The sequence below is a fragment of the Phlebotomus argentipes genome, unplaced genomic scaffold (genome assembly GCF_947086385.1).
Source record: "Phlebotomus argentipes unplaced genomic scaffold, Phlebotomus argentipes genome assembly contig_2, whole genome shotgun sequence".
Lineage (NCBI taxonomy): Eukaryota > Metazoa > Arthropoda > Insecta > Diptera > Psychodidae > Phlebotomus > Phlebotomus argentipes.
The window spans coordinates 7,092,685-7,107,255 of record NW_026776162.1 but is presented as its reverse complement, the minus strand read 5'-3'; the positions used below and the strand labels follow the sequence as shown (position 1 = coordinate 7,107,255).

Sequence of the window (14,571 nt, the reverse complement as noted above, 5' to 3'; positions counted from 1 at the left end):
GAGAAGAAGCTTAAGATTGTGTAATTAGAATAACAAGGAGGCAAAATTCACCTTTCAATATGAGAATTTCATTTTGATCACAGACAAACACTAAGAAGATGGAGAAAAACTGAAGATGGAGTTCTTGAATTTAGGGTTATTATTGCAGAGAAGAAAAATGGTGGAAAGAGAGTGAGTGAAAGGATGGAGAAACTAAAAATAGTCAAATAGAAATACATTCGTACATATTTAAACAAGAAAAAAAAATGCTTAGCGAAGACATTGTATCATTTATAATTTATTTATAACTTTTGTGGCCATTATATACTAATAAAATCATATGTAATGTTATTTAATCAATAATATAAAGACAAAAAAAGGAAAAAGAGACAAAGTCGTGCATTCTCAATTGTCCACTCGAATTGCCGCCACTTCTTCGCCATTGTTTCGCCTCGCCCATTTTGCTCCCAAAAGCGCGCGATGGTGCAATAGCGCAGAGTTGCAAATAATCAGCGCTAATAGTCTGACATTAAACAGCAATTATTTGGTCATTACCTTCTCTCCGCTGGAAATTCGACAAGACTGGCCACTGGTGAAATATAGGCGTGTGACAATGAAAAGTCCCGCACTTCAGCGAGATGGATGATTTTCGGAGGCAAAGAGTGAAGTGAATTATTTGTTCGCGTCCGCAAGCTCACAATAATTCATCAGAATGTTCGGCACACTTAATCACCGATCAGCCATCGAGTGTGATTTATCGGGCAGGAGAAGTTCGAGAGCAGAGCAAACGCTTTTCGGGGTGAAAAATGAGGAAGGATAATGAGTTCGTGTGTCAGGTACAAATGATCAATTAAGTATTTCAACAATTACTCAATATTTGATCGAGGTAAATGTTTGATTCTCAAAATCAATGCTCAAGTGGATGGGCTTTGAGTGATATGGAACGATGGAGTGTGGAATATTTCAATATTGCGATGTGTTCTGGATTAAAATGAAGCCAGAGAATTAAAGGTCAAGTTTGTGCATTTTGCGTGATGTTCGTGGCATTCGCACTGATTGCTTTTCTTGGAAAATAACAACTCTCAATTCTCTCAATTGCTTAGAAGTGTCTCGAAGAGCCTTTGTAATTAAAACATGTTTTTCATTTACCTTCTTAAAACACAACCAAATTTATTATAATTCAGCAGTCTTTCCTTCTTAATTTATTGTAAATATTCTTGAGGCTAATCTGAAATTTGTGTGAATTCAACGATGTTTTGTGAATGCATATTTTATTGAAATTATGGTTTTATTATTCATATATTTATATATTTCTCAATTACTGGGAATTACTCTAATTTTATCATATTTTCTTAGTTTTAAAAATCAATTTAACTTACGAATAATAAAGAGAAATTGTTTTTTTTTTAAGTTGCCAGAAATTTAGCGCTCTTTGTTCACTTATTCGTTTCTTATCTACTGAAATTCTTGTGCATTTGACCCCCTGAAGAAGTTGCTGAGCTTCGCGAGCAAAAGAGACTGCAGAGCTTCCAATGTGCTGTTGCTGCTCTTCTCCAGTTGTTCTCCCGCCAAATTCCCACCCAAGACATTTTCCAGTTGCAAAAGCAGCGATCATCGTGCGTCGTGCGCTGGTGTGCGTCTTCCAGCGATCATTTCCAGTCATCTCGCGCGCTCGAGATCGAAATATATCAACGGCTGACCGCGCTTTGACTCAGTGTTCGATGGTCTTCAGCGCCATTCGGATGAGTTCTCTTCAATTCAACCTGTGATCCTCAGCTTCTGACTAGCCACAGTGGATGGACTGTTGAACTTGTTTCCTTATTGTTCTGTTTTTTTTTGGTGTTTTTGTGTCAGTGCTTTTGCTGAGAGACTCTCCCGAAGCCCAGAAGTCTTGGAGTGCCGCACAAGAGTGTGATCTGATCTTGCGAAGAAGCGCCACAATAGAGCTGACTGCTGTCCGTTCCAAGATGATGAACTACCGAGATTTGCTTGGATTAATTTGTGGAATACTTCTCACATGTAAGTTTTGCGGGGAATCGTTTGTGGCTCTTCTTGCGGGGATTGCATAAGGCGCGAAGTGCCCGAAAAAAGCACTGTGCGCGAGAAGAGGAATAATGGACATTTTAAGTGTATAAATTAAATTTGCAATCGATGCCGTTGTGCAATTTTTGCATCGTGAGCGCCACAAGAGATAATAAAGATGGTATGCGATGGCATTTACCCATGATGAGGAGGAGACGAAAATGAGCTGCTTTATTACCTGTTCAGCAGCCAGGCAAATGTATATGATCTGACGAGTTTTCCGTGTGTCTCATTTTCACACTAACCCAAATTTTCCTGAATGCGCGCACGACTTTAAAACCTCCCCCTCCTCCAAGACCAGAGCTCAGTCGAGAGCGCATTGAGATTCTCCTCTTGGTGGAACAATGTTGGAAGTCACTGACACAGTTCTGACGGTGGTTTTTCGCCTCCACTTCTCTGGCCTTCCTCTTGCACACCTTTTGTCCAGGTAATTGCTTTATTGGCTGGCACATCATGCGGATGGTAATTCAACTATGGGCTACTGATTTCCTGCATCTCTTGCACTCACTCTCTCGCCATCACGCGAGCTGGGAATCCGTGCCTTCCTGGCCACAGCTGGCGCGAGATTGTGTGCTGCAGGCATTGGATTTTCGTGTGTGAAGAAATGCGTTGTGTTGTACAATTTATTCAAATTGTGATGCAGTGCTAAATGTCACAGAGAGTTGCTTTTCGTGTTTCTCCAACTACCAAATAAAAATGCACACACTAAGAGGCGAAAATGCTTCTTCAGCACCCAACACACATCTCGAGTGTTTGTCTAGACTCTTCACCATCAGCGACTCTGGGAGAAGCACATGTCCATCTCTCCAGGACAGAGCTCTGTCAATGGTGAAAAATTGTCGATCTCGAGCATCTCACAAGCACTTGATATTTCCAATCTTCTCGCCCAAAGAGCCTCGCTTTTGGTCCACAAAAAGCCAGAGAGAGAGAGACTTACGCAAAAAAACGCGCGAGAGTTGGATGTTCTATTGTTTGGTTGACTACCTATTTTCTTGCGGAGTTTCGTCTCATGGGAACTCGGAGGTAAATCACAATTTCTTGCCACTCGTCGCAACAATTGCAATTAATTCCATTTAGAAACTTGTCTGCGCTGTGGCCAAGGGGGCAAAAAAGAGCCACACACACACTTCAATGACTTATTGAGAAAAGTGGCGAAAAGTGAGACTTCCTCTTTGTGTGATGCCTGGGATTTCATGCCCACTATATAATCTGCCTATTTCTGTGTCGCTCATATCGAATTAATGAGTGCGCGAGAGTGTGTCAGACTCTCCGAAAGTCCAAATGCTCAATTAATGGGTTAGGTGAATGAGGTGACAAGAGCCCTCCTTCGAGTTTCAATAAGAATGACGAGGAAGGAAGTTAGGAGACTTTCTATTCGCTTTGGTCACCTTGAGAGGAGTGATTGACTAGCAAATTATGGTCGGAAGTCGAGAAGAGGCTGTAATTTGAATTTTTTTCTTCACAGCGTTCTTCTGAAGGAATGTCTGTGAATCTCGTGAATCCAAGGCATCTCCAATGCCATGAGAATTCCTCCGGAGAATCGCTTGGCACGTGCAGAGAGAAGGAAGATTGCATTTTGAGACCACGGCGAGCACTTTTCACTGGCCCTCATTCCACTTATCATGCGCGAAGTGAATGATTTCACACCTCACTCACCGTCATTGAGTGTTTGAATCAACATCCATTTGCCCAAAGAGATCAACGATTCGCATCTCGAAATTAATTTCAATTCGGTTCGCCTCTTTTTGCTTAATGAGTCGCGGCGTGCAGCAATTGAGCGTCATCAGGCTGAAGACATGCCAATTAATTCACGGAGAAATTTGATAGAGCCACCAAGAAGTGGATCTCGCAGTGCGATCTTCTCGCCAATCCCTTGTCGCCGATCTAACCGCCCAAGAAAAACGACAAATGCTAATTGGGCGAGTGGATAGAAATTTCTGAGATGCCATAACTGGATTGAGATTCACTGTAACGAAGATGAGTGTTGCAAAAGCAGAGAATCTTCAGCTTCTTGTCTTCTGTACCGTTACCCATAAGTCTGATTGAATGAAATCTTCCTCGATGATGAGATACTAAACAACCTTTGATGACTCTCTCCGCAATCTCTCGCTCTCTTTCTCTGTTTCTCACCTGACCAAAAATTCCCCCTCAAGAGAGATGGAGCGAGAGAGAGAGAGAGAGATTTCTTGTGTGTGTGATGAGGAGTGTCTTTTCTCCTTGGGTGATTCTCTCGCTCAGATCCACAATTACTGCAGCATTTGAATTGTAAATTGGAACGCAATATACGTATAATTTCATACAATAACTCTTCGCCTCGCAGCCTGGAGATGGCCCACATTTCTCAGACACACGTAACAGTGGGAGAAAGAACTTAGGAGTCGCTATGAAGACTTTACGAGGATTCACCCGGAGACTTTATGACTCTTTTAGTGTGGAGTATCACCTTAATTTCTCCCGAGAATATTTCATGGGGGTCGCATTTTCCGCCTCTTCTCTTAGCCTGGATCTCTCTCTAAGAATTCATAAAATACGAGGTGATTTGTCGCATGGATTATATTATCCTTTATCTAGCTTCTCTCTGCTCCACCACGGCGTGGATTTCTCAAGTTACTGCTGTCGTAAAAGCTTTGGAAAAAATTTAAACATATTCTTGCATAAAGCTTTCCCTTGAAACTGTGTTTTTGCACTTCAATTGGGTGGAATATTTAAGAGTTTTCCGCACTTTCTCACCTCACAAAAGTCTACACGGTTGACACGAGAGTGTAAAAGTGTAGAGAATGAGACGCAACTCACGGCAATTTTGCCTCTTGAGCGACGACAAATGGGACAGTGGGTCTCTATGACGATCATCGTTGGAGAACACTTGAAGATTCATTGAGAGACACGGTCATAAATTGAATGGCAAGAAAAAAATCGCCTGATACCAATCAATGTCCACCAGGTGGAGGGAAGAAAATCAGCGAGAATTAATTGTTAACAGGTGTAAGATAATCTCTCCATCGTCGTTTTTGCTCTCCTGGGAACCGATGACATAATTTTCAGTGCGTTTCACCGTGTTTTTTTCTCCCTCTGTGTCCTCACCTCTCGCTCATGTTTGCCTGAAATTTGATTATTTGATTAATGCGAAAGAGAGGAGCTATTTTTAAAACATCGCACACACTGTGAATGGTTTGCATATTATCATATTTCTCCATCGGCAGATGTCCAGGTGACGCAGGCTCAAGGATACTATGGCATCAAGATTGGCGCCCTCACGCAGCTCCACCACGGCGTGTCGGGAGACGTGTATGCCGTGGATGCCAGGACGATTTTCCTGAAGAACTTCAACTACGACGGCGAAGGACCAAGTAAGGCACCAACAAATTGCCCCTCGGGCGAATCGATGTAAATGCGCGAGCAAATAGAGAAGTTTCTCGCTTCTATTTGTCTTTCGGGTGCTCGTGGGAGAAGCCAAGAAGCGCGTCCCAGGGCGAAGGAAGGTGAAGACGCGCAGAAGAGAATGGAAACAGGTCTGGGCAGCTGTTTTTAAGACAATCCCACAGTGGCAAGCAACCCATGAATCATCTTATCAGTGAATGTGATTAAGAAGACTGTTCGGTGTTGTCTTGTGCTCGTGTCTTTGCTATTTTATGAGGGTGATTAAATTGATGTAAATCTTCCCCACCCCAAAAACAGAAAGAAATTATCAACATAAATCACCCTCCCAATGGAATCATCCGCAGACTCACAGACTCAGTGGCAGTTTCTTGTCCTTAACACGCGCGCGAGATGAGATTGACGCAATGGCGCGGCGAATCTCTTAGTCACAATCAGTTAAGCCAGTGTTTTTATTGTTTGTAATCCGATGAGATTTCTTTCTGTCAATTTGCATTAGCTGCCAATCGGGCAGTGAATCAATATTTAAAGAGTGGTCACTTAAAGTTCAAGGCGTTGCATTGTCGATAGCCAAGATCATCGCGCGCGATTCACTCACTTGACTTGTGTGTCCACAAGAAGCAATTAATCTGGACGCTTTAGAAATTTGTGTACTTCATTCACTGCGCGCCTCTTGCTGATTTTTTCCACACACACACACATTTGCACATTGTTTTTGCCCGGGCAGAAGATAAACATTGCAAATTGCAAATTTCCACACTTCTTCTTCTTCGTCTAATGACACACTTTCAGCGCAGAGACACCGTGTCAAATTTCTCATGACTGAAAAATCATTTTGCTGGGCTTTTTCTCATGCGCTGAGAAATTGAAAGTGTGAAATATTTCTTAAACAAAACATTTTTCCACCTATTAATTTCGCATTTTTTTTACACTATTTTGTTGCCCAAAACCGTTGAAATGACGGGGTAATAAATCTATTTGGATGTTTAAGCGATTTGCAACTTCATTCGGCCATTCCTGACACTTCTCCTTCGCCCATTTAGCCGCCTACTTCTACGTGGGCAACACGAGGCGCCCCAATCATGTCGGCGCCTGGCGCTTAAGGGATGAGCGCGGAAGCACTGGCGTCCTGAGGCGATACCGCAACAAGGACATCACGCTGTCCTTGCCCGAGGGAAAGACGCTGCGCGATATCAAGTGGTTCTCCGTGTGGTGCGATGAGTTCACGGTGAACTTTGGCGATGTCACCATTCCGAAGAATCTGGAGTTTCCGCGTCCGCAGAAAATCGCCCCCTTGAACGGAGTCCACGGCGTCTCGTCAGACAATGTGGTGATTGTGGACGCTCAGACGCTGCTTGTGCCGAACTTCAACTACGACGGCGAGGCGCCAGGTAATTTCAGCTTCGACACATCCTGTGCCATGTCTCTCACACGCTCTTCCTCTTCCTCGGGACAGACGCCAAGTTCTGGGTGGGACGCGGCGTGAAGCCCTCGCCGCACGGCATCAGGATCCCCGATGAGAACGGCAAGGAGACGCCGCTGCGGAAGTACGACCGGAAGACGATAGTGCTCACGCTGCCCGGCGAGCTCACGGTCTTCGACATTGGCCACTTTGGCGTGTGGTGCGAGGCGTTCACGGTGGACTTTGGCCACGTGAGAATACCCGAGGGCATCGTGGTGCCGCCCTCGCTCAAGATGCTGGGCGTGAGTCCGCAGGTAAAGCAGCACAATTACTAATTGCAATCTTATTTATCCAATTCTTGCTCTCTAACACTGTTACCTTTATTTTCTCTATATAATGCCGAGTTAGTATTCTCTTTTTGTACACTTTAAATGTAATTTTACTCTATACATTTATTTTTATAACTGGAATTGGACAATGCCAAGTCAGTCTCTTTAGACAGGTTTGCATGGAAGCTTTTGTGCAATGAAAAGGGTTGAAAATGTGTGAAAGAAAGCTTCCATGCAGCCTCACGATTGGCTCTCTAATCGTCTGTCAGCCGAAAGCTCTCTATATTTATCAAGATTAGTGCAAAAAGGGTCATTTTTCAAAATGTCTGCACGATTTTCCCGCCAAAGCCACTCGCATTTTCCATATATTTTCCAGAAAATTCGGGGTGAATGAATTCTATTGAGTGTGATAGAGATACTGGAGTCAAATTGCAATTTATACAAAATTGGCAGAAACGTCTGTTGATTGCCTTCATAGACGATAATGATGGTCATTAAATTTGCATAGAGTAATTAAATTTAACAACCACTGCCTTCTGTCCGCCCATCTTTGGGCCCGCAGCCAATCTCGTGTGGGTGTATCAAATTTCAATTGCGCACTGAAAAATGTGACACACATTCTTCAGGCTCGTCCGAGGGCCTCCGGAATTGTTTTTTTCTTTCCTTTTTTTGGCAAATAAATGAGAGGAAATTTGCGAGATGGTCGCTTTTTTTGTATGGTGTGTGCGAAAGTGCGAGGGAAAAGAAAAGAAAAATCGTGCAGCAAATTAAGAAGATTAATTTACTTTAAAGAGATTCATTGGAGATTCACTTGCTCACCAATTCTATTTTTGAATTATTTTTTACACACACGCAATTTTTTATTGTAAATTTGTTTTTTTTTTGAGAGGCGATAAAAAATTGTCAATAAATGAACTATGAATAAAATTATGAAATGAAAAATTGTTTCCTTTTTATTCACTCACAATTCAGAGGTTGCCGTTGATTTCTCTTCCACAAGATTCTCTTTTTTTTATTTAATTTTATTTACCATTTTTGTGTTTGATCGTTTGTACTAACAAAGTAAGTTTGTATGTGGAAAAAAAAGCTCGCTTGAAAGCTCTCAACATCACTAATGATATATATTTTTTTCTCTCTTTCTCCTTACTTGAGTGTCGTGATGCACAAAAAATGCAAAGAAATAATTTTCATAAGTTATTCATAATGTTTTTTTGTTGTTGTTGTATATCGTCTAAAATTAATTTTGTATATCAGAGAAGAAGAAAGCAAACAATTTTTCATTTGACTCACACTCACCTGGATTTTGACGAAGCTCGCGCTTTAACCATGAAAAACCATGAGTGTTTAATAAATCATCATCTTAACGATGCTATTTGCCTGATAAATCGACATCGATGTTTTTCCCCTCAGTTTTACTTTTATAATCAATAAGAGGAATGGCACATTTTTCTCATGCTTTTGACTCTTGATTAACGTTGTGACGCACTTGAAAACTGACTCGTTCGGTCCATTCGAATGAGAATCTCTGGCACTGTACAAACACTAACCAAGATGAATGCGGTGGAGAGTGGCTTCCGATGGTTGTGGCATGGTTTTGGGGTGATTGAGAAAGAAGGTTAACATTCATGGCATCTCTGAAATTGCAGTCGAAACTGAATTGTGAAGTGCTATTCGATGATTTGGCGTTCGAAGTGAGGTGGGCCGTTGCGGGCGAAAGTGTTGTAGTGCAATTGGTAGCGAAACTTGGTAAGTTGCCAACGATATGTATAACATTTACTCTCTCTCTCTCTCTCTCCCTCTGTCGGGGTGTTGTGCTGGGAAAAGCCATTGTAAGCCATGAAGCTTGGCGTGTGATATTTCACCAATTTTAAACCCATGCAGAGTGTCAATGGCAGAGGATGCGACAAACATTGCGATAAAAAGCACTCGCTCGAGCATGCTCTCTATTGGCATTGTCACAGACTTTTACCCATGCAAGGCCAAGAGAATTGCACAATATATATTTTCGCCCATTAATCCCAAGACTCTGAGTGAAAGAAGAATGGCGAGCGGAGATGCACTTATGAGAGCATGCGTGAATGGATTATTTAACGCATCGTAATAACCGCACAATACCTGGGCAAAACGAGTAATCATCTCATTTCCCACACGCACTCTCGTCAGATGCTCTTTCATCACCCGCACAAGACGCTGCAGAAGTCTGAAGAAATTGCGCTCCGCAACAGTGTTTCTACCATTGTTCGCAACTGAAAGGAAGAGTTGTGATCTGTGCAGATAAAGAAAATCTCTTTCACCGCGCGCGCGCGCGCACTTCCAATTCAAAAACCAAAGAGACAGCGTGATATCGTAAAAGGAGAAATGCATTGGCTTAACATTGATCTCTTTTGGAGATTTACATATATGAAAACATGCGCTTTTTATGCGGAGAAAAGTGTATAAATTCGCAAAAAAGACCAAACCCGAATCATCGTGTAAACTCGTTTAACCTCAAACCATAGCTTTCTTTTAGCAACTCCACCTTCGATAATCGCGATCTTATCTACAGAAAACATCTTGCCGAGAGTGATGTTTCAATTCTGGCGCACAGAGCAATTAATATTGTCTCCCATTGTTATTTATGCCCATTGAAAGACTCTTCCGGGCTTTCTGTCCGTCCTCAGAGCGCGTCAGACGCTCTGAACTGCACTCCCGCGTGAGATTTATGACGTGAATTGCATATGAAATCGAAAGTTAAGTTTGCAGTTTGACGATGAGGCCTTGCACTGCACAATAAATCTTCCCAAGACTGTCAACGGGCGGCAATTGTGTGAACAATGCATGTGAATTGCTACGTGCTATTAACCCCTGAAAGACCAGCGGATTAAAAATATGATATTTGTCATATCGGAGACAGTCAATCTGGCTTTTTCCCATTCATGTCACAGACATTCACCTGATGATGTCTCCCGGTGCTCGCTGAGAGAGAGATTGTGTTGTCACTTTCACTAGAAGGGGATTTCTGTGATAAAGCGAAATACATTTTGGGGGCGTTTTTTCACCGCCGGACATGAAATTATCGACTGCGAATTGATCATGGCTTTGGTTGGCAACAATTAAAGGAGTGATTTGAGATGCGCGATAACACTCTTCAATGGTAAACATTCAATTTGATCCAAAGTGCTGCGGAGATTAATTAAGAAGGGGGATTTTGGCGCGAGAATTGCCATTAATCACCCATAGAGTGCCAATATCGTGCTCTGATGTGTGCTCGAAGGAAAGACAGACGGAGATAGAAAAGGTCTACGCGAGAGTTGTGCTAAGATCAATGCAATGGATATAAAGAAGGTGGGCGCGCGCTTGGAGTGTTGTTTGCACGGAATAATATTCCACAATCTCGAGAGCCGAGATGGAAGGCTACAATCTCCATCATCTTCAATAAAATATTATGTGTGATTCTGAGGCTAAGGCTCACTTTTTTCGTCCCTCTCACGCCAATACACAAATTTATGGCTCACACCATGGCACAAGTGAACAGGGTCAAGATTAAGAAATTCAATTGTGAGCTTGTCTCTGCATGGCGTGCAAACAATCAATGCAGAGATGCTTAAGGAGGAAAAAAAGCACACGTCCATTGAGCAATCATTCAATCACCAAGCCGATGAGGGCAGCCTCTTTCTGCTGCTCGGACGTGCTGATGTTGGAGGAAGTGAAGTCGGATGGAAACAATAACTCAAACCCATCTTCTCACTTCAGATAGCAACGAGTACATGTCTTTCGGCGTGTCTCCCGATCCGAAGAAGACGGTGATGGTGGGGGCAGACGTGGCCGTGGCGTGGGTGGACAAGAGCACGGGCAAGGGATACGCCTATGACTACATCCTGGACGACAAGTCTCAGTGCTCTGGCCAGAGAGGAAGTTGTCCCGATTCCAGGCTCGATGTAAGACAGACTCTGAGATTCTTCAGGAATCTCTAATGATTCTATACTTCTCTTCCTAGGAAAATACCAATTCCATCAGACTCCTGAACGCTGCCATGGTCAACGGATACTCCATCGTCACCTTCCAGCGTCCTCTCAAGGCCTCAGATGGCCTGGACTTGCCGATTTTCACGAACGGCTCGCAGGCGATCGTCTGGGCGATTGGGCCGCTGAATCAACGCCAAGAGGTCTCGTTCCACAGCCAATACACCAAGGACAACCGCCTGATTGACTTCGGCAGACAGCCCATCTGGAACTGCCCGACGCCCGACAACGATGGCAAGAGTGATGAACCCGAGGAGGAGTCCGTGGAGGAGGAATACTATGAGAGACGCGCCAGTCGCCGACCTGAGCAGCAAGCCATCGTTCAGGACCATCAATCGAACCGACGTCAGGAGATCGTTGAGGTTCCCAGACCTGTTCCCACTCCGCGTCCGGCAAACAAGAACGGCGCCTGGGACATCCCGCCAATCCAGTGCTACGAGCCCGAGGATGGCGTGTTCTACGCTCAGATGGGACCGACAGGAGGCAAGCAAGGCTATCCAGCCATCACTGGTCACGTGGGATGGGGCATTTCCTGGTACATCAACGGCTTGCTCATCCCCGAGATTAACGTTGTGCGCGGCAAAACCTACACTTTCGTCGTCGAGGGAGGATTCGATCCGGACATCCCAGCCAAATATCATCCCTTCTACATCACAGACGACCCTATCGGTGGATATGAGTACAAGACGGACGAGGAGAAAGCTGTAAGTAATCCATTAGAGTCTATTCTACCAAACTAATGCCTCGTTCTTCTGTCTGTCGCAGAATGTGAAGATCTTCGCCGGCGCTCATCGCTCCAGGAACGGCGTGATCACGCCAATTGGCGTGGGCAGGCTGTGCAACTGGACCCCAGATCCCGACGGTCCTGGCGCCGATGAGTACACATCCTTCGGAGCCTACCAGAGAAGCCTCACGCTCAAGTGCGACGCAGGAGAGCCTGGTATCATCACCTGGACTCCTGACGACAACACGCCCGACACTGTGTACTACCAGTGCTTCACGCACCGCCACCTGGGATGGAAGATCAACGTGCTGGACACGTGCGACGAGGCGCACCCGAGTGAGCTCGACGAGGTGTACGCCAGCCCAGAGTCCAGTGAGGGAATTGAGGCTGAGTCCTCGATTAGGCACGAGACAAAACTGAGACCAACGGACAACTTTCTCTTTCAGCACGAGTCCGACTTGATTAAGAACCATAACATGAACAGTTCCCCGCCCAAAATCCAGTTTGAAGTTCCCGGCAATAGTGACATCACGAAACTCATCTCCGATGGGATCCGCGCGGCGGAGTTGCTTGAGGAGGAGATTGCCAGACCCAATAGAACCACCACAACCCCTCCACCACCCCCGAGTCCCGAGTCCATGAACGAGGGCGAGCAGATTCCCGTGCAGAGCCCAAAGCAGCCCGAGATCAAAGTTCCCTCGCCGCACTACTTGGCGCCGAGTCCCGGCCCAGGACTGCCGGTCTACCTCAGGCCGCCGCAGAATGGGCAGTTCTTCAGGCCGGTGAAGGTTCCGCTGCGCCGCAATCCCGGCGGCTACACATTCGAGAGGCGGCCAATTGTCAGGCCCTACAACAGACCTTACATCGTGCCGCAGCCGTCAATGCTCGTCAGCCACTATCAGAAGCCTGTCCTGCCGTCCTTCCTGAGGCCCTTTGTGAAGGTGAAGCAGGCGCCCATCAAGCCCATAGCGACTGTCCTGCTCCTTGGAGAGCCCACAGAGATCAAACCACTGCGACAGGTGCCTGAGAAGGTCCAGGCGACGCCGCTGAGGATTCCCTACCTGGACACCAATCCCATGAGCATCAAGAAGAGCGACTACCCAATGGCCAAGCCCATGCTCACATCCAAGCTGCCTCCGCCCATTGCTTCCAACATCAAGGAGCCGATTCTGCCCGACAAGAAATACCCTCCAATCAAGTATTCCGTAGCGATTGACTCCAAAGAACTCCAATCGACCTACAAACCTGCCACAAATACTGGCTTCCAGCCTGAGAAGGTCATCGTTGAGGGAGGATTCAAGCCTATCATGAAGCGGCGCAAGGACGAGGAGAGAATTGAGGATGAGGAGAAGAAGCCACTGAGAAGAGTGGACATTATTTCTGAGATTGACGAAGCCATCGAAGGCGATGCGCTGTTCATCAACCAGGATCAGCAGCCCAACAGAGCCTTCGAGCCCATGTTCATACCTTCTCCGCCTGACAGAGTGGACAACGCGTCTCCTGACACTTCCCCAGCCTCTTCGGCCACGCCAAATCCCACTGAGGACCTCAACGACCTGGCGGACATGGAGTTCGAGGAAGGGGAGGACAAGATGGCCGTGGCGGCCGAGAGATTCGACACGTTTTACCTGCCGCCAGACAATAAGAAGCACCGTCCCCAGCAGAAATATCCCGAAGGGACAGTCGTCGCCTTCGACGGCAAGGCTGTCCTGGATACGTCGCTGATCAACTCAGCGCCCACGAATGAGGTGAAGCAACCCTTCTTCCCTTCTGGCCTGTCGAAGACAGAACAACTGCTCAGCACGCCGCAATTCGGACCCTTCCGAGGCGAGGTTCCTCTCCAGTTCAAATCCAACGATCCTCACCCTCAGGCACCCGTCACGGAGTACTCCAACCCCCTGACGAACAGCGCCGCTCCCATTTCCACGAAACTCACCCTTCTTCGGGCTGAGGACTCACAGATCAGCAGCGAGAATGGCGGCTGAATCTGCTGCACTGTTTCTCTCTCTGTCAGCTATAGTTAGATGCAAATTTCTCCTATAAGCACTCAAACTGCCAAATCTGCTTTAAGCACCCGCCTATCTGTTATCCTATCCTTCAGGTTCTTTGTGAGTCCCCTGAAGAAAGCAAAATACTCAAAACTTAGGGGTTGATTCAATCAAGCATAAACTCAAGACGAAGATATCAAATGAAAAGGAATATTCTGTAAAATTTGTACAATGTACAATTCAAAATAAAGGTGTTGAAGAAAATCAGTGGCTTTAAAGGAATCAAATTGAGCGCCGAAAAGGAGTTTCCGATATTTTTTCCTATTAAAGAAAATCCCTCATGAATGATGGCCACAATGTGACCAGGCATTGTCACTCGATGAGCTTTCATCGTCGATGCATTGATGAGCTTTTAGCCGAGACACTCGACAGCTAAGAAATTTATCGCGCGCTGTTTTCAAAGTGATTTTTCCATCGAAATTGGGTGCGTTCACTCACTCTCCCAACCCCTAGTTAAAAGTTATTCCACCCTCCGCCACGAAAATTTCCTCAACAGAGAAAAGCACAACTCGGTAAAATTTCATTTGTATCCAAAATGGGATAACTTTCGCCGTTTCACTCTCCAGGAAATTCGACGGAAATATCCTTGAATATTGAATGTCTCCGAAGTGGTTCTTCTTTCATGGTTTGT

At 45.2% G+C, this 14,571-nt stretch overlaps 1 protein-coding gene across 1 annotated transcript; it reads left to right on the top strand.

Moving 5' to 3' along the window:
* Positions 1-1,717: 1,717 nt before the first annotated feature.
* LOC132265037 (protein Skeletor, isoforms B/C) lies at positions 1,718-14,132 on the top strand. Its single transcript, XM_059765443.1, has 8 exons — positions 1,718-1,998; positions 5,262-5,408; positions 6,480-6,827; positions 6,893-7,152; positions 8,814-8,913; positions 10,900-11,084; positions 11,144-11,872; positions 11,934-14,132. The coding sequence occupies exons 1-8, from the start codon at positions 1,947-1,949 to the stop codon at positions 13,875-13,877; spliced, it is 3,765 nt and encodes a 1,254-aa protein (XP_059621426.1). The 5' UTR covers positions 1,718-1,946; the 3' UTR covers positions 13,878-14,132.
* Positions 14,133-14,571: the final 439 nt, after the last annotated feature.

Coding starts and splice junctions, on each gene's coding strand:
- LOC132265037 (XM_059765443.1), top strand. CDS start 1,947: ATGATGAACTACCGAGATTTGCTTGGATTAATTTGTGGAATACTTCTC. Junction 1,999..5,261: donor TTGTGGAATACTTCTCACAT/GTAAGTTTTGCG, acceptor CTCCATCGGCAG/ATGTCCAGGTGACGCAGGCT. Junction 8,914..10,899: donor GCAATTGGTAGCGAAACTTG/GTAAGTTGCCAA, acceptor TTCTCACTTCAG/ATAGCAACGAGTACATGTCT.